Source organism: Chrysoperla carnea, chromosome X (assembly GCF_905475395.1).
Source record: "Chrysoperla carnea chromosome X, inChrCarn1.1, whole genome shotgun sequence".
Lineage (NCBI taxonomy): Eukaryota > Metazoa > Arthropoda > Insecta > Neuroptera > Chrysopidae > Chrysoperla > Chrysoperla carnea.
The window spans coordinates 38,530,347-38,550,894 of record NC_058342.1 but is presented as its reverse complement, the minus strand read 5'-3'; the positions used below and the strand labels follow the sequence as shown (position 1 = coordinate 38,550,894).

Genomic DNA, 20,548 nt, shown 5'->3' with positions numbered 1-20,548 from the left:
GAGATATAGCCAATTTTCCAACCATTTCCATTTTCACGAATTTCCCGGAAATTTTTTATCGATGTTATTTAGAAAAACTTTCTAAGCAAGAGGTTCAGGAGTGGCACAAAATTTTCGTCCTTTTTGCCCTAGGACCAACCGTTTTCGAGATATAGCCAATTTTCCAACCATTTCCATTTTCACGAATTTCCCGGAAATTTTTTATCGATGTTATTTGGAAAAACATTCTAAGCAAGAGGTTCCGGAGTGGCACAAAATTTTCGTCCTTTTTGCCCTAGGACCAACCGTTTTCGAGATATAGCCAATTTTCCAACCATTTCCATTTTCACGAATTTCCCGGAAATTTTTTATCGATGTTATTTGGAAAAACTTGCTAAGCAAGAGGTTCAGGAGTGGCACAAAATTTTCGTCCTTTTTGCCCTAGGACCAACCGTTTTCGAGATATAGCCAATTTTCCATTTTCACATGTAACAATTTCAAGACAAATTTCACCAAAAATTATGAAAATTTTTAACCTTTGTATTAGGAGAATATAAGTTAGAACCCAACCCAACCCAACCCAACCCAACCCAACCCAATCCAACCCAACCCAACCCAACCCAACCCAACCCAACCCAACCCAACCCAACCCAACCCAACCCAACCATTTCCATTTTCACGAATTTCCCGGAAATTTTTTATCGATGTTATTTGGAAAAACATTCTAAGCAAGAGGTTCCGGAGTGGCACAAAATTTTCGTCCTTTTTGCCCTAGGACCAACCGTTTTCGAGATATAGCCAATTTTCCAACCATTTCCATTTTCACGAATTTCCCGGAAATTTTTTATCGATGTTATTTGGAAAAACTTTCTAAGCAAGAAGTTCAGGAGTGGCACAAAATTTTCGTCCTTTTTGCCCTAGGACCAACCGTTTTCGAGATATAGCCAATTTTCCAACCATTTCCATTTTCACGAATTTCCCGGAAATTTTTTATCGATGTTATTTGGAAAAACATTCTAAGCAAGAGGTTCCGGAGTGGCACAAAATTTTCGTCCTTTTTGCCCTAGGACCAACCGTTTTCGAGATATAGCCAATTTTCCAACCATTTCCATTTTCACGAATTTCCCGGAAATATTTTATCGATGTTATTTGGAAAAACTTTCTAAGCAAGAGGTTCAGGAGTGGCACAAAATTTTCGTCCTTTTTGCCCTAGGACCAACCGTTTTCGAGATATAGCCAATTTTCCATTTTCACATGTAACAATTTCAAGACAAATTTCACCAAAAATTATGAAAATTTTTAACCTTTGTATTAGGAGAATATAAGTTGAAAACCCAACCCAACCCAACCCAACCCAACCCAACCCAATCCAACCCAACCCAACCCAACCCAACCCAACCCAACCCAACCCAACCCAACCCAACCCAACCCAACCATTTCCATTTTCACGAATTTCCCGGAAATTTTTTATCGATGTTATTTGGAAAAACATTCTAAGCAAGAGGTTCCGGAGTGGCACAAAATTTTCGTCCTTTTTGCCCTAGGACCAACCGTTTTCGAGATATAGCCAATTTTCCAACCATTTCCATTTTCACGAATTTCCCGGAAATTTTTTATCGATGTTATTTGGAAAAACTTTCTAAGCAAGAGGTTCAGGAGTGGCACAAAATTTTCGTCCTTTTTGCCCTAGGACCAACCGTTTTCGAGATATAGCCAATTTTCCATTTTCACATGTAACAATTTCAAGACAAATTTCACCAAAAATTATGAAAATTTTTAACATTTGTATTAGGAGAATATAAGTTGAAAACCCAACCCAACCCAACCCAACCCAACCCAACCCAACCCAACCCAACCCAACCCAACCCAACCCAACCCAACCATTTCCATTTTCACGAATTTCCCGGAAATTTTTTATCGATGTTATTTGGAAAAACTTTCTAAGCAAGAGGTTCAGGAGTGGCACAAAATTTTCGTCCTTTTTGCCCTAGGACCAACCGTTTTCGAGATATAGCGATTTTACATTTTCAAAACGTAAATTTTTCAAGAGAAATTTCACCAAAAATTATGAAAATTTTTAACATTTGTATTAGGAGAATATAAGTTGAAAGGGGAAAAAGTAGTACCTGATAGGGAAATGGTAAGTTAGTGTTTTCACCCTAAAAACCTTTTTCTTTTTTGGGTTGGGTTGGGTTGGGTTGGGTTGGGTTGGGTTGGGTTGGGTTGATAAGGGAAAAAGTAGTACCTGATAGGGAAATGGTAAGTAAGTGTTTTCACCCTGAAAACCTTTTTCTTTTTTCTTTTTTCTGGTATTTTTTTATAAGTATAAATAAAACAATTTTAACTATTTATTTTGTTCGTTTCGTTTCGTTCCATTTACATAGCGAATTATTTGCACCTTATGTGCAAATAAAAAAGAAAATGAAAATCTTTTTATGAAAATCTTAGTGTACTAACCTGGCATTATATTCTCCTATTACAAATTGAAGAAAATTGAAGTAATTTTGGCCAAAAAACACAAAAAAATGAGAAAAAATCCATCAATTTTTAAACAAAATTTTCCATTTTCACGAATTTCCCGGAAATTTTTCATCGATGTTATTTGGAAAAACATTTTAAGCAAGAGGTTCAGGAGTGGCACAAAATTTTCGTCCTTTTTGCCCTAGGACCAACCGTTTTCGAGATATAGCGATTTTACATTTTCAAAACGTAAATTTTTCAAGACAAATTTCACCAAAAATTATGAAAATTTTTAACATTTGTATTAGGAGAATATTAGTTGAAAAGGGAAAAAGTAGTACCATTTTTAACCATAAATCGAGGTAAAATGTTAGTTTAGTTAGTTTATAATAAAAATTATTACATTTGTATTTAATGTAAATAATTATTAATAAAAAAATAAATAAATATATTTATTATTTTTAAATTTGTACCAGTTAACAAAAAACAATGAAGTATAAATATTAAAAATCATTTCTATTAACAAACTTAAGATTTATTTAATTTGATGCATTGAAAACAATGTAAATTATCAAATGAAACTAGTAGTTCCATCTATAGAAAACATATTGAACTAAAAATAATTACAAAAGCAGAGCCATCTATGCCAAATAGTTTGAACTATTTATTTACTGCTAGTTCAAAATATTCACCAAAGATGGCACCACCGTTGTTTACAGTTAGTTCAAAATATTACCCATAGATGTCACTATAGTCGGATCATGTTAGTTCAAACTGTTTGCTATAGATGGCATTACTATGGCAGTTAATAAATAGTTCAAACTATTTGCCATAGATGGCTCTGCTTTTGTAATTATTTTTAGTTCAATATGTTTCCTATAGATGGCACTACTAGTTTCATTTGATAATTTATATTGTTTTCATTGCATCAAATTAAATAAATCTTAAGTTTGTTAATATAATAATTTTTAAAATTCATACTTTACTCTGTTATGTTTTCTTTACTACAAATTATCAAATTGATTTTTCCAATCCTTTCTTATCATTTTAAAATAAATACTTGATTTATCAGCTTATGTCGGTAAAACCGTTTCAATTTATTATTTAGTCAAACTGACAGTTGTAGAGTTTGACATATTATTCATAAACATAACTAATTGATTAATGATTAATTAAATAATTATTTAAATAAAAGTTTAATATTTATTTTTTAAATAATATATTTTTAAAGTTTACTTTGTATTCGTTAAAATGGTTGAAGTAAGTAACGTCTTCCCGTCAATAAATGTAGTTAAATTAATTAATTTTGTATTAAATTTATTGAACAGGAATTAAAGAAGTACATGAACACGTTACTAAACAGGTACTTTTATTACTTGTTTTATTTAATAATAAATAATTAATTAATGATTTTTATTAAATTTAGAGTTCATGGATTGCATTGCATATTAATTTCGGATAGGGATGGTGTCCCAGTTGTTAAAGGTATAAATAAAGGTCGATCGATTGATTTGTATGATTGATTGATTGAATGTTGAATGTTTTTTAGTAACAAGTGATAAAGTTCCTGAACTAGCGCAACGTCCAACATTTCTCTCAACATTTGCGTTAGCTTCGGATCAAGGCAGTAAACTTGGTTTAGGTAAAAATAAAACATTGATTTGTATGTATTCCCAATATCAAGTGATTCAATTCAATAAATTACCGCTTGTGATCAATTTGATTGCAAGTAGTGAAGCTAACACAGGTCATTGTCTTGCTTTAGAAGAATATCTTGAACCGATTTTAAATGATTTAAAAACTGCTGTTATTGAACCTTAAAACTAAACTAAATTGTAATATAATTATGGATCTGGATCTGGATCTGGATCGTAGAACACACCATGATCTATGATCTATTTAAAACAAAAACACAAGTGAACTAAGAATATCAATCAAATACTTTTTAAAATAAAGTGCAGGTCTTGAAGTCACTTTGATTTACTTCTAAATAAGATAAATATTATTTAGATCGTTCGATGTTGTGTTCTAAGGATCCAGGATCCAGGATCCACATTCATCCTGTTATAATTATTAATAATTAATTGTTTTATATAATTTTATTAAAAAACATTTTACTTACATTTTATTATTTATTTGCTTCAAACCATTTCCTACAATTGTACAAATATTCGATACCTAAACTTCCTTTTCAACCTTCACCCTGCCGAAGATCAAAAATAGATAAATACAAAGTTTGTAGCTGCTGTTGGTATAACTAGACTAAATAATAAGTCTGAATTAGACAATTGAAAAACGTTGAGAAATTCAGAGTTCCAAACACTTATTCGTTTTTCAAATATTTTTTCCAACAGGATCGTTAGACATCAAATTGACTTTTGATCAGACTGAACGAAGACTTTTACATTCCTTAAAGAAAAGTTATTAATGAAATTGAAAATTGAAAGGAAAGAATGAGATTTAAAAATTTTAAAGATTAGGGATGGATAAAATTTAGGTTATTTGTTTTTGTTTTTATTATTAAAATTTATAAACATTAAATTAATATTTTTGTACAGTTTTACAGTTTTACAGTATTTGATTATTTGGTCTTTTGACCTGGACCTGATGATGATGTATCGGTATCGGTAACATCACTTGACGTGGATGCTGTGGATGGTTTTGATTCATGATTCATCATCGTACTTGATACAAACATATTTGGTATACTATTACCAAAATAAATTTTACTATTTTGTGCTAGAGTCTCATATTTTCTTAATTCTAGATATTCTGGTGTTAATAACAATTGATTCGCTTCAGCATGTCGTTGTGCTTGATAGAATTCAGCATCTGTTCGACTTTTCTGTCGCGCCAGATGCATTTCATCTTCAATAAGTGCTATGCGTTGTAATGATTCTTTTTCCATTACTTTCTGTTCGTATTGAATTTTCGCTACTTGAGCGACTTTTTCAGCTTCGATTATTGCTTTTTTCCGTTCGGTTTCTGCGTCTTTTTCGACAACCTGTAATAAATAATTGTATGTTATCTTTAAATTGTAATCCTATCAGTGCTCTATAAGGAATAATAAATAGAAGGGAAATGAACGGGAACTTGAACTTTAAAAGAGGGATGAAATCGTTAATTTTTATATTTTGATAAATAAAAAAGAAAATGAAAATCTTTTTATGAAAATCTTAGAGTACTAACCTGGCATTATATTCTCCTAATACAAATTGAAGAAAATTGAAGTAATTTTGGCCAAAAAACACAAAAAAATGAGAAAAAATCCATCAATTTTTAAACAAAATTTTCCATTTTCACGAATTTCCCGGAAATTTTTCATCGATGTTTTTTGGGAAAAACACATTCTAAGCAAGAGGTTCAGGAGTGGCACAAAATTTTCGTCCTTTTTGCCCTAGGACCAACCGTTTTCGAGATATAGCGATTTTTCATTTTCAAAAGGTAAATTTTTCAAGACAAATTTCACCAAAAATTATGAAAATTTTTAACATTTGTATTAGGAGAATATAAGTTGACAAGGGAAATAGTATTACCTGATAGGGAAGTGGTAAGTTAGTGTTTTCACCCTAAAAACCCTTTTCTTTTTTCTGGTATTAATTAGTATAAATAAAACTTTTACCTTCTTTGTTCGTTTCGTTTGTTCCATTTACATAGCGAATTATTTGCACCTTATGTGCAAATAAAAAAGAAAGGATTGGAAAAATCAATTTGATAATTTGTAGTAAAGAAAACATAACATAGTAAAGTATGAATTTTAAAAATTATTTCAGTGAAAAAACTTATTACAAAAACAAAATACATTTAAATGCCATTTATGGTAAACTTGCTGAACTAATCTTAATTTCGATGGTGGGTGCTGTCTATGGTCATGTTTACCATAATTTGTAATCTGCCCACTATCATTAAAAAAATTGACATTTTACAGAGGGTAATCCAACTGACATTTAATACAACTTATTAACCACAAATTTAAACATGAACAAATGAAAACTTTTAACTTTTAGGTCAATTTGAGTTTGTACCTCGATGTAATTATAAGTATTATAGATTTATCAAAACTGACGGAATCTAATTTGGTGTAGGTTGATTAAAAAAAAAAAAACAAAACAAAATTGGAAAATCATGATTATTTATTATGTAAAAAAGTAGCTAAATTATACTATGAAAATAAATATATAATTAATTAATATAATCAATAATTATAATATAACACTATTTGTTTATTTATATTTTCGACATGCCTATTTATTATGTAAACTTTTTATTAAATTAATGAATATAAATAAACTATATTTATAAATACACATTACACATAAATATATTTAATACCGATACATTGAATTTATTTATTAATTTTTATTAAATTTATCTATGTAATTTAAAAAAATGCAAAAAGTAGCATCACATTTAAGAACATGAAACAAATTTGACATTTCTAACATAACAAAATAAAATGATACACTGCGCGCCATCTATCTACATAATAAGAAAACTATGCTTAAATTTTAAATTACCGACTGAAAAATAAATACAAATATGGTCTGAGCTAAAATGTGTAGCTATTTGAATAAAAAAAATTACTTTGTAAAAATGTCTAATTATAAAATATAAATAATTAATTAATATAATCAATAATTATAATAAAATATAATATAAATATTTTTTCACTTACCTTTTCGTCATATTTATCATGTAAACTTTTTTTTATTAAATAAATTAGGATACATTTCACACAAGCTTTATAAATATATATTTATATAAACAAATAAATATATTTAGAACCGATAAATTAAATTTATATTTTAATTTTTATTAAAATTAAAACTAAAATTATCACTTTTCGTAAAATGTCAAAATAAAATGATACACTGCGCGCCATCTATGCACATAATAGAAAAGCTATACTTATATTATAAATTATTGTAAAATAAAATACAACCACAATAATTGAATACTAATGTTAATAAAAAATCGAATAGATTTAAATTAAAATAATTATCATATTTGTCTAATTAATATAAATCACTTACCTAGATGAAATTCATTCACGTTCGATATTCTAATTCATAGGTTATATGTATGACAGCTGATTATTTGTAATAGCAAAACATTGACAGACTATGCGTTATCAAACCTGCCATTTTGAAACACACATATTAAGTAGGCGTAGCAAAATATCAAACCCCTTTTAAACTTAAAAATTTATTTTAAAAAATAAACCATAAAACCACTTTTTTCTAGGAAGAACACTCACCATTAAATTACCTTTCAAATAAAACCAAAGAAACCATTAAAAAATAAACCATAAAACCCCTTTTTTCTAGTAAGAACACTCACCATTAAATTACCTTTCAAACAAAACCAAAGAAACAATTAAAAAATAAACCATAAAACCCCTTTTTTCTAGGAAGAACACTCACCATTAAATTACCTTTCAAACAAAACCAAAGAAACCATTAAAAAATAAACCATAAAACCCCTTTTTTCTAGTAAGAACACTCACCATTAAGTTACCTTTCAAACAAAACCAAAGAAACCATTAAAAAATAAACCATAAAACCCCTTTTTTCTAGTAAGAACACTCACCATTAAGTTACCTTTCAAACAAAACCAAAGAAACCATTAAAAAATAAACCATAAAACCCCTTTTTTTCTAGTAAGAACACTCACCATTAAATTACCTTTCAAACAAAACCAAAGAAAAAAATTAAAAAATAAACCATAAAACCCCTTTTTTCTAGTTCGAGGGTTAAAAAATATGATGACTGGCGGGGAGGGAGCCTAAATATATGTTGATGAATATTATTTTTAGTGGATTTATCAAACAATTCTTCGTCGTCTGGTTGATGAAATCGATTGTTTGAATGAAGCATTACATCGTCATAACTTTGTTGGTGTACAAATCGGTGCAGTTGGATTAGAACGTTTACGTAAAACAGCTCAAACACAATTAGCTCAACAATATGTACCAACTTTATGTTCATTAATACCATTCTTAGAAGTGAATTCGAATCAAGAGTATTTAGTAAAATGGATTCAAGAACTAGCAAAAGGTGGTTCGATGAGTAAATATCGTTGGAATTCTGGTTCAACTTTCAATGGTAAACAATGGGAGGATCATTTACCAACCGATGCTGCTGTAAGTACCTGTACCTAAACTTTATTTATTTTATTTATTATTCATCAAATTAAAATAAGAAAATTATTTAAAAAATACATTTTTCTCATTATGTCGTCTGGTGGTAGCCATCCATATTGAATTTTCTTGATTGCCATGTCTTCAGTACAAATCGATTGACGTCCAAATCATCCAAATCGATACACATACATTTACTGGATTGTTTTTATCAATTAAATGATGGTGGAGGAACAGCCTGTACTGTAATATAAAAATGTTAATTATTTTAATTTTAGATTGTAATGCATTTGATGGCTACTTATTTGGATACACAATTGGTTCCATTACCACATCAACCAGATGCAAGAAAGTTTGTTGTGGATAATGGGTATGTTGTTAACCTGCGAACAGAAAAATTAAAAACAGTCATTTTGTGGCTCTAATAATAAAAAGAGTCCTTTGGAATGAACCCATCCACATTTGTCAGCTTCCGGTAAATGTTTATTAACGTCAGCTTGTCTCTATTTTTGGATATCTCTAAATCCAAAAATGGTAAGTTTTCATCCAGCTTCTCTTCGACGAATTCCTTCAAATTCCTTCTTGAAGTTTGTTGTGGATAATGGGTATGTTGTTAACCTGTGAACAGAAAAATTAAAAACAGTCATTTTGTGGCTCTAATAATAAAAAGAGTCCTTTGGAATGAACCCATCCACATTTGTCAGCTTCCGGTAAATGTTTATTAACGTCAGCTTGTCTCTATCTTTGGATATTTTTAAATCCAAAAATGGTAAGTTTTCATCCAGCTCCTCTTCGACGGTGATTTTGATGTTGGGTTCCGCTTTGTTCAGAAATTCCAAAAAATCTTGTACGCTCGTTTTCTTAGTATTTATAATTGTAAATATGTCATCTACGTAACGATACCAATGTTGTGGGAAATACTTGTTTTACGCTGCTTGTTTTAAATTCCTTTCCAATCTTGACATGAAGACATATTGGTTTCAGGTACCTGTTAATAAAATTTTTTATTAAATTGAAAATAAATTTGTTCAATGCATAATCTCGTTAACCGGAGATATTCTCCTTTATCCACTTCAGGCACATTGTTCTCCGTCCGCCATTCCTCCAAGTGGTCCAACGCTTTATTAATTGGCACACTAGGAACAAGGGCCGTTACGTTAAAAGATTCAAACTTATCCCCATCTAATAAATTGACACCCTTAAGTTTTTCTATGAGTTCCATAGAATTCGTGACACTATTACCTGTTGGCTTGTTGAATTTATTAAATTCTGACACAAGCCATTTTGCGATCTTGTATGTTGGTGAGCTGATTCCGGATATAATATGCCGCATACCATCTCTTTCCTTGTGAATTTTTGGCAATCAGTAGCTGACATTGTTTGATTGCCTCTTTTATTTTTTTGATGTTCTTTTGGACTGAATCCTTCTCGACACGTTGATATGGTCCTTCCCTTAATAGCTTTTATTTACAAGAGAGTTAAATAAATAATAATGGGTCATAGTAAAGCCACTACTTACGTCATATCGAAAACTCGTTATTTACTTTCAAGTTTTCTAAGTTACAATCCAGTCCAGTCCAGTCCAGTCCATCAACAAAACTAGGTACTAGGTATTCAATGTTGGTTGACCATGCCATTCATACAAATTACTTATCTCTCAATCCATTATTGTGATTCTTTTAAATTCATACCAATCATAACAAATCGGAATAAATCTAAGGGGGAAACAAACTCATAAAAAAACTAAAGTTTTCCTATTCGTTGTGTGCGTAGTCATGGTGGGGATAATAAAATCGATGCCAGCGCTTTAAGTGAAAAATTTTGGAGATAAAGTGGGCTGTTATGACTAATTTGCAATTATTTACATGTTAATGATATAGAAACTGTCAAATTAAAATGATTGAAAAACACTAATTAATTAAACTTAATGCATTAAAAATTGTGAAAATAAGAAATCAAATTGTACAAATATTATTTTTCAAATGTTAATTATCGTAATTATTTATTTAAATTTGTGAAACAAGAATATTAAATTTTAAATGTAAGTTTTCAATGCAATCCACACAATTATATATGCATCCATTAATTCTATAATTAAAGTAGTGTATCGTTGTCATGGAAACGAAATTCACGCTCGGAGCGAATAATAATTACTGTCTAAACTATTCGCTTTGCAAAAAAAAGCTTTCAAATAAAAAGTTTTTTCGTATTTATAGAGAAGAACAACTCTCTAATTTAAAGTTTTCTTTGTCAGTTATAAAATTCGAGTGAGCTTTTAATTGGACCTGAAAAGTTAACAATTTTAAACAAATATTTGTTTGTTTGAAGCATATGTTCCTTAATTAAATTTATTTATTTATACTGATCTCTTCTAAAGCGTTGCGTTAAATAAACCACTGCACTAGAACTGTAGATAGCTTTGGCTTCGTATAAACATTTTAAAGGAATGACTTGAACACATTCCTTATTTGATCAACAACTTTATTTAGTCAAATTAGATGATCCAGTTGTTTGTTCCAGTTCATCACAACATCAAAATCTATTTAAAAAAAAAAAAAAAAAAAAAAAAAAAAAAAAAGTATTAAAATCTGTTGATTCTTACCTGCCCTGCGTTACAAAATACTATTTTTAATTAATAATATTTTGTGTTTTATGCAGAACCTCCACCTCCACCTCCATCCATAAATATATTTTTATTTTTAAGTTTAAAATATAAACTTGAATGATTTAATTAATTTTAATTGCAGGTTCACCACCTTTAATTAATAATAATTATTGATTGAATCATTCAAATTTATCTGCAACATTTGATATGATATCAAACATTTTAAGCTAATCTAACATTAGATCCCATAACTACACCCGCACCCACACCCACACTCATTTAATTTAATAAAACAAACAATGCAATCAATGTGTTTAAGTTGAACTCTAGAAGGCCCGGCTTACTAAAATCAATAAAATTATTTAAAAAAATCAAAAAAACCGATTAAGTTAAATATCAATTGAGAAGAAACAAAAACAAGTACAGTAGTTTACATTACAGTAGCGACTTTAACAGTCGCCACCCATTCAAATTTACAATGGCTTGAATTTTCGCAATAATGGGTCTCGACCGTTAAAGTCATAATTAAGTTTTTTGAATTTTCATTCTTGTCATATTTTCAGTAGCATTCAATTGACTTAAGAATCATTAAAATTAAGGAACGTGTTTGGCGGGTCTTCTAGTGTGCCATACAGGAACACACTTATATAGATTGATTGATTTGAACATATTATTATTTCTTTGCGTTGCTCAGTCGGGTAAAAATAATAAGTTTAAAGGTCACACTCACGTCGCGTCGATCTAATGTTAGCTAGCTCTAGTTAATTAATGTAAATCAATATAGCTTTGGACCATATCATATCTATTTGATCTGCTGATCAATTGATTGATTATAAATCAATTTAATTGAATAAAGGAATTAGGTAACACCAAATAAAGATCACTTTTATTAATATTTTCACAAATTTAGGATAAATTATAGGTTTTGGTTTGTGATCCAAAGTTATTCAATAGTTTATTTATTTATCTGTAAAAAAATAGATTTTATTTTATTTGAATAAAAATAACAATTTACATAATTAGGTACGGAACCATTCAATTAATATTCTAACAAATATTTATAAATTGAACTAGAATTTAATAATAAATCTATCGTTATCGCTATCGTTATCGTTATCGTAGAACAGATGCTGTAAAAATTTGTTTTAAAATCTGTGGCAATTCACTGCAATCTGTACAAACAAAACCACGTCCTGCACCCAAAGTTCGCACCAAGCTGAAAACAAATTAAAACATTCATTTTAAAATTATTTTATAATCCACTTGATAATTATTTAAGAACTTTTAAAACGTGTTGGAACGGAACGGAACGGAATCAACAAATTATTTTACAAAATCATTAAAAATACTCGAAAGCTTGTTTTCAAATTCATTGTAAAATAAAATACATTTTTATGCATTTTGAATCCCTCGTACGTGCTGTACTCATCCACGTACAAGGGATACCGAACAGCCAAACCCCGTTCAAGATCGAGTAAAAAATGTTATATTACAAATATTGATGAGACCACCAAAATTTTGGTATAGGTCTTCATAAAATCACTTAATAAATCTATTTACGGTTTTCCGTCTGTCTGTAAACATGATAACTCAAAAACGAAAAAAAATATCAAGCAAAAATATTTACAGCTTACTCATGACGTAAAGAGAAAGGCCGAGTTCGAAAAAGGGCAACAAAGGTTTAAGTCTTGGATCCGAAGAACTCATCTTAGAACTCAATGATTAGAGATGGAACAAAAGTTTAATGTAAAAAATGTTCTTTATAAAAAAATAAACATTTTACATTTAAACTTTTATTCTGTCTCTAACGGTTTACAAGATGGGTCCCAAGGATCCAAGACACAATTGACCTATGTTGCTCATTTACGAACTTGACCTCACTTTTTACGTCTTATTGTTATTAAAGCTGTGATATTGTTACTGTTTTTGGTAAGAGCCATTATAATATTCGCATAACCACAGATAGAGAGAGAAATAGCTTTTCTACGCTTTAGCACTAAGCATTAGCCAAGCTTGAATGGTTGCGTGCATTAAATGTAATTTTCGTCTTATTTTTTTACTAAATTTTTATTTATAAATTCAATTTCATTTCATTAATTTGTGTTTTTATTTTTTGAGTGGTGGGGGATTACAACATTGTTCTTTACATTTGTAAACGATGAACGATGTACGATACAATGCACAACATAATACATAAAACGAATAAAAACCCTCCAGAAATTTTTGGGTACAGAATCGTAAACTTACACTTGAAACATATCTAATAACACTCTCTATCAAATTATACCTATTTTCTTAAAGCCTTCTACTAACTAAACCTATATTAAGAATTATGGCCTATTTTTTAGTTGTTCCAGGTACGGAATCCTAAATTCACACAAAAAAAAAAAACATGGCTAAGAATACTCTGTTAAATGACCTTTCAAACAAAACGATGACACCGACACACACCTAGCTATCAAACTTATATCACCTATTTTTTAATTTCGGGGGTTAATAAATAGTAAACAACAAAACAGGATACTTGTTGAATGTACAATGTACAATGTACTTGTCCTGTAGGATTAGAAATTAGCACTCATTAAAACAAACTAACTTGACCCGTGCGGAATCCCACTCCCGTAGTTATCGGAACCCGTTACTAAAAATAGCAATAAATACCTAATACACTTATTATTTAAATTTGTTCAAATTTAAGATATTTTAATTCGTTCAAATTATTTGTCTAACGTGTTTCTTCTTAAGCGGTACATTTTTTAGATCATGAATATAACTTTCATCATTTCTAGACATAATTAGCTTGAAAATGAAGGGTGAATTATGGAATTTAATAAAGGGATAAGAAAAATAAGGGCAGGACCCAGAAAAAAAACTTGCTAGAGTAATAATAAATATAAGATATGACAACGGATAAGTTTAGTGTAATAAATAGGACAATAATTGTGATCAATATTTTAAAAAAGATAATTAAAAGTAAAAAACAGAAAGAGAAGAAGACACCTACCTGGTAACTAAGATGGGATACATCTCGTGCTTGAAATCTTGATCTTAACGGTGGATCCAATAAATTACCAATGTATCTGAAATCAATCAAAATAAAAAACTAACTTCTCTGAAATAACATCAAAATCAAATGAACATAATTATAGTCTTAATGTTCTGTTTATATTTTTAATTAATATGCAAATAATTTTAAAAAATAACTTACAATTTTTATTTAATTAATTATTAATTAATAACAAAACAAACGAATAATAAATGAATAAAATAAATAAAAGGCAGCCATTTTGTTTATATCAGTTTGTTTGTACATATCTTCAAAATTTTAGTAATTATGTTTATATTTAATTAAAATGATAATAAAAATAACTTACAAATTTTATTTTTTCAATTATTTATTAATAACAACTAATTATTATCGTAATAACACAACAAATGCACAATAAATAAATAAACTAAATAAAAGGCAGAAAAATTGGTAGATGTTTGTTGTTTACACTTTTGTGGCGTATTTTATATTCTCAAAATTTAGGAATTATGTTTAAATTAAATACATATGATTATAAAAATAACTTACAAGTTTAATTTCTTAAATTTTTCACTAATAACAACTAATTATTATCATAATAACACAACAAATGCACAATAAATAAATTAACTAAATAAAAGGCAATATCACGGAAATGTACGATCATAAACGATCATTAGTTTTAAAATATTTATATGGCGCTGTATGTATTTCAACTATCGAAATAAATGTTAGTTCAACAAGTTTACCATAGATGGCATTTAGATGTATTTTGTTTTTGTAATCCTTTAAGTTTTTTCACTTAAATAATTTTTAAAATTCATACTTTACTATGTTATGTTTTCTTTACTACAAATTATCAAATTGATTTTTCCAATTCTTTCTTCTTTATTATGAAAATTTTTAACATTTGTATAAGGAGAATATAAGTTAAAAAGGAAAATAGTAGTACCTGATAGGGAAATGGCAAGTAAGTGTTTTCACCCTAAAAACCCTTTTCTTTTTTCTTTTTTCTGGTATTATTTTATAAGTATAAATAAAACAATTTTAACTATTTATTTTGTTCGTTTCGTTTCGTTCCATTTACATAGCGAATTATTTGCACCTTATGTGCAAATAAAAAAGAAAATGAAAATCTTTTTATGAAAATCTTAGTGTACTAACCTGGCATTATATTCTCCTAATACAAATTGAAGAAAATTGAAGTAATTTTGGCCAAAAAACACAAAAAAATGAGAAAAAATCCATCAATTTTTAAACAAAATTTTCCATTTTCACGAATTTCCCGGAAATTTTTCATCGATGTTATTTGGAAAACTTTCTAAGCAAGAGGTTCAGGAGTGGCACAAAATTTTCGTCCTTTTTGCCCTAGGACCAACCGTTTTCGAGATATAGCCAATTTTCCATTTTCACATGTAAAAATTTCAAGACAAATTTCACCAAAAATTATGAAAATTTTTAACATTTGTATTAGGAGAATATAAGTTGAAAACCCAACCCAACCCAACCCAACCCAACCCAATCCAACCCAACCCAACCCAACCCAACCCAACCCAACCCAACCCAACCCAACCCAACCATTTCCATTTTCACGAATTTCCCGGAAATTTTTCATCGATGTTATTTGGAAAACATTCTAAGCAAGAGATTCAGGAGTGGCACAAAATTTTCGTCCTTTTTGCCCTAGGACCAACCGTTTTCGAGATATAGCGATTTTACATTTTCAAAACGTAAATTTTTCAAGAGAAATTTCACCAAAAATTATGAAAATTTTTAACATTTGTATTAGGAGAATATAAGTTGAAAACCCAACCCAACCCAACCCAACCCAATCCAACCCAACCCAACCCAACCCAACCCAACCCAACCATTTCCATTTTCACGAATTTCCCGGAAATTTTTCATCGATGTTATTTGGAAAAACATTCTAAGCAAGAGGTTCAGGAGTGGCACAAAATTTTCGTCCTTTTTGCCCTAGGACCAACCGTTTTCGAGATATAGCCAATTTTCCATTTTCACATGTAACAATTTCAAGACAAATTTCACCAAAAATTATGAAAATTTTTAACATTTGTATTAGGAGAATATAAGTTGAAAAGGGAAAAAGTAGTACCTGATAGGGAAATGGTAAGTAAGTGTTTTCACCCTGAAAACCTTTTTTTTTAGGCTTGAAAATATTAACCAAGAAAATTGAGTATATTTTCCTGAATTAAAGAAAAACTGTAAGTTTTTCGGTATCGTCGCATACGGATTCGTAATCTACGTAAAAAATGCTTGAAAATGGTTTTTTTTCCTGATGTTCTAGGATGTTTTATAAGAAAAAGTGGTAAAACTAAACTTTAACCAATTTAAGTTATATTTAATAATAAATAAAGTAAATAACGACCTCTTTTTTAATTAATTTCATACAGTTATTCATTTTTAGGCTTGAAAATATTAACCAAGAAAATTGAGTATATTTTCCTGAATTAAAGAAAAACTGTAAGTTTTTCGGTATCGTCGCATACGGATTCGTAATCTACGTAAAAAATGCTTGAAAATGGTTTTTTTCCTGATGTTCTAGGATGTTTTATAAGAAAAAGTGGTAAAACTAAACTTTAACCAATTTAAGTTATATTTAATAATAAATAAAGTAAATAACGACCTCTTTTTTAATTAATTTCATACAGTTATTCATTTTTAGGCTTGAAAATATTAACCAAGAAAATTGAGTATATTTTCCTGAATTAAAGAAAAACTGTAAGTTTTTCGGTATCGTCGCATACGGATTCGTAATCTACGTAAAAAATGCTTGAAAATGGTTTTTTTCCTGATGTTCTAGGATGTTTTATAAGAAAAAGTGGTAAAACTAAACTTTAACCAATTTAAGTTATATTTAATAATAAATAAAGTAAATAACGACCTCTTTTTTAATTAATTTCATACAGTTATTCATTTTTAGGCTTGAAAATATTAACCAAGAAAATTGAGTATATTTTCCTGAATTAAAGAAAAACTGTAAGTTTTTCGGTATCGTCGCATACGGATTCGTAATCTACGTAAAAAATGCTTGAAATTGGTTTTTTTCCTGATGTTCTAGGATGTTTTATAAGAAAAAGTGGTAAAACTAAACTTTAACCAATTTAAGTTATATTTAATAATAAATAAAGTAAATAACGACCTCTTTTTTAATTAATTTCATACAGTTATTCATTTTTAGGCTTGAAAATATTAACCAAGAAAATTGAGTATATTTTCCTGAATTAAAGAAAAACTGTAAGTTTTTCGGTATCGTCGCATACGGATTCGTAATCTACGTAAAAAATGCTTGAAAATGGTTTTTTTCCTGATGTTCTAGGATGTTTTATAAGAAAAAGTGGTAAAACTAAACTTTAACCAATTTAAGTTATATTTAATAATAAATAAAGTAAATAACGACCTCTTTTTTAATTAATTTCATACAGTTATTCATTTTTAGGCTTGAAAATATTAACCAAGAAAATTGAGTATATTTTCCTGAATTAAAGAAAAACTGTAAGTTTTTCGGTATCGTCGCATACGGATTCGTAATCTACGTAAAAAATGCTTGAAATTGGTTTTTTTCCTGATGTTCTAGGATGTTTTATAAGAAAAAGTGGTAAAACTAAACTTTAACCAATTTAAGTTATATTTAATAATAAATAAAGTAAATAACGACCTCTTTTTTAATTAATTTCATACAGTTATTCATTTTTAGGCTTGAAAATATTAACCAAGAAAATTGAGTATATTTTCCTGAATTAAAGAAAAACTGTAAGTTTTTCGGTATCGTCGCATACGGATTCGTAATCTACGTAAAAAATGCTTGAAAATGGTTTTTTTCCTGATGTTCTAGGATGTTTTATAAGAAAAAGTGGTAAAACTAAACTTTAACCAATTTAAGTTATATAATAAATTAATAATAAATAAAGTAAATAACGACCTCTTTTTTAATTAATTTCATACAGTTATTCATTACCTGACGTGACGGGTAATAGTTCAGTTTTAGCACTTTTTCTTATAAAACATCCCAGAACATCAGGAAAAAAAACCATTTTCAAGCATTTTTTACGTAGATTACGAATCCGTATGCGACGATACCGAAAAACTTACAGTTTTTCTTTAATTCAGGAAAATATACTCAATTTTCTTGGTTAATATTTTCAAGCCTAAAAATGAATAACTGTATGAAATTAATTAAAAAAGAGGTCGTTATTTACTTTATTTATTATTAAATATAACTTAAATTGGTTAAAGTTTAGTTTTACCACTTTTTCTTATAAAACATCCTAGAACATCAGGAAAAAAACCATTTTCAAGCATTTTTTACGTAGATTACGAATCCGTATGCGACGATACCGAAAAACTTACAGTTTTTCTTTAATTCAGGAAAATATACTCAATTTTCTTGGTTAATATTTTCAAGCCTAAAAATGAATAACTGTATGAAATTAATTAAAAATAGGTCGTTATTTACTTTATTTATTATTAAATATGTTAAATTTATATAAAAATTATAAAAACATATTTAATAAAATAATATTTTTAATCATTTAAGTATTAAGTTTCAAAATGAATATGGCGTCAACAAGTGACATTTATCTTGTTTGTGTAAACATGCAAAAATAGGGTTGACAAAATTAACTTAACACATATATTCCATTTTAGGCTTATAATATAACTTGTATTAACCAAGAAAATTCATATTTTCAAAAATAATATTTTCCTGAATTAAAGAATTTTTCGGTATCGTCGCATATAGATTCGTAATCTACGTAAAAAATGCTTGAAAATGGTTTTTTTCCTGATGTTCTAGGATGTTTTATAAGAAAAAGTGCTAAAACTGAACTATTACCCGTCATTCTAACTATATTGTATATATTTCATCTAAAATAAAAATTAAAAATTAATTAACATAATCAATAATTAAAATGAAATTTGTAACTAATTGCTTACTTGCCATTATGTTCATATTTATTTTTATCCAATAAATGAAAATACACTTCAAACAAATTGTATAAATATTTATTTATTTATATTTACACATATATTTAGAACCGATAAATTTATTTTATGTATTAATTTTATTAAAATTATCTATGTGTAGAATAATAAAATTCGAAACGTAGCCATTTTGCTTGAATAAATTTGACATTAGTGTAAAGGTGTAAATGTAAAAATAAAATGATGTACTGCGCACCATCTATGTATATAATATGAAAGCTATGCTTATTTTATAGATTACACATTAATACTGTAAAGGAAAATAGAAATACTAATACCATTATGTGGGACAACTTATTGAAAGAAACTATCAAGTTACTGAGATATTAGAAATAAAAATTATTTAATTCATTAATAATTTAGTAATTGGGGCAATTATGGAATCTGAAGGAACATTTAGAGAGCAATGCTTTGATATATGATTTAATAAATTTTATTAATATCCCACGTAAACTTTCTTGTAAATTTTTTACAAATTTTTATTTGAAAAATACAAACTTTCCTATCAATTCTTGAAACGGGAGTAATTTGTTTTCACCTAGTAAATCGGAATTTTTATTGGTCTGGTAACAAAAGGTCGTCTACTATATAGACCTCCATGATATAGATAAAAAGAACACACTTTATACAGATGCACACTTACACCATTTTTTAAATTTGCACGTTAGATGTACTCTACGTTAAGAAAGTGCTCGTTTTAGAATTTTACAAACAAATCAACTAACAAGCAATCCACTATTTGCTTGGACTATAAATGAGATGCGGTAAATATCGATAATCATTGCCTCAAAACCCTAAAATAGGTAACTTGTCTACAAAGTACAAAGCATAGTAATAAGTATTGATATTCGGTCAAGTCAAGTATATTTAGTCTCTCTGTTAATCTGTTTGTTTATGTTTTTGCTGGAATTCTAAAATGCTTTCAATAAATTCTCCTAAATCTTAAAATTTTATCTAAAAAGTAAATGCGAGGTAACTCTTAACTGGTAAGGTAAGGTAAGGTGAACAACAAGGTAGACAACACAACACACAACATAAATTGATAAGGCAAGAGAATGTTATTTTTGTATTTAAACTCTTTATTAGTTCTATTTACAAAGACTGTACACAATTACAATATTTCAAAAGTAAAGTTGATTTTTTATTAAATTTTAATTATTTAGGTAATTAATTAATTATTATTTTATTTATATATATTATATAAAGAGGCGCCTTATTCAAATCAGTCTGTTGGAAATTAATAAATTAATAAAAATAAATAAAAATAGTAGTAGTAAAGTAGTAGTAGTAATAATAGTAGTACAGTAAAGTACAGTAAAGTAGTAGTAGTAGTAAT

At 28.3% G+C, this 20,548-nt stretch overlaps 2 protein-coding genes and 1 long non-coding RNA gene across 4 annotated transcripts; 1 reads left to right on the top strand and 2 right to left on the bottom strand.

Moving 5' to 3' along the window:
* Positions 1–3,690: 3,690 nt before the first annotated feature.
* LOC123303099 (ragulator complex protein LAMTOR3-A-like) lies at positions 3,691–4,260 on the top strand. Its single transcript, XM_044886198.1, has 4 exons — positions 3,691–3,699; positions 3,750–3,802; positions 3,866–3,924; positions 3,989–4,260. Exons 1-4 carry the CDS (start codon positions 3,691–3,693, stop codon positions 4,258–4,260), a joined length of 393 nt encoding a protein of 130 aa, XP_044742133.1.
* A 760-nt stretch (positions 4,261–5,020) lies between these two features.
* Positions 5,021–6,088, bottom strand: LOC123303097 (erlin-2-like). The gene is made up of 2 exons (XM_044886197.1): positions 6,062–6,088; positions 5,021–5,443 (listed from the first exon to the last, which is right to left on the bottom strand). The coding sequence occupies exons 1-2, from the start codon at positions 6,086–6,088 to the stop codon at positions 5,021–5,023; spliced, it is 450 nt and encodes a 149-aa protein (XP_044742132.1).
* A 6,188-nt stretch (positions 6,089–12,276) lies between these two features.
* Positions 12,277–14,883, bottom strand: LOC123302570. 2 transcript variants are annotated; one of them, XR_006535535.1, is made up of 3 exons: positions 14,761–14,883; positions 14,188–14,263; positions 12,277–12,399 (listed from the first exon to the last, which is right to left on the bottom strand). It is a non-coding gene; the product is annotated as an uncharacterized LOC123302570 (long non-coding RNA). The 2 variants fall into 2 exon arrangements; XR_006535536.1 differs by lacking the exon at positions 14,761–14,883 and adding an exon at positions 14,558–14,716.
* Between the last annotated feature and the right edge of the window lie 5,665 nt (positions 14,884–20,548).

Coding starts and splice junctions, on each gene's coding strand:
- LOC123303099 (XM_044886198.1), top strand. Junction 3,803..3,865: donor ATGAACACGTTACTAAACAG/GTACTTTTATTA, acceptor TATTAAATTTAG/AGTTCATGGATTGCATTGCA. Junction 3,925..3,988: donor TGGTGTCCCAGTTGTTAAAG/GTATAAATAAAG, acceptor AATGTTTTTTAG/TAACAAGTGATAAAGTTCCT.
- LOC123303097 (XM_044886197.1), bottom strand. CDS start 6,088: ATGGAACAAACGAAACGAACAAAGAAG. Junction 5,444..6,061: donor AAACGAAACGAACAAAGAAG/GTAAAAGTTTTA, acceptor TATTTATTACAG/GTTGTCGAAAAAGACGCAGA.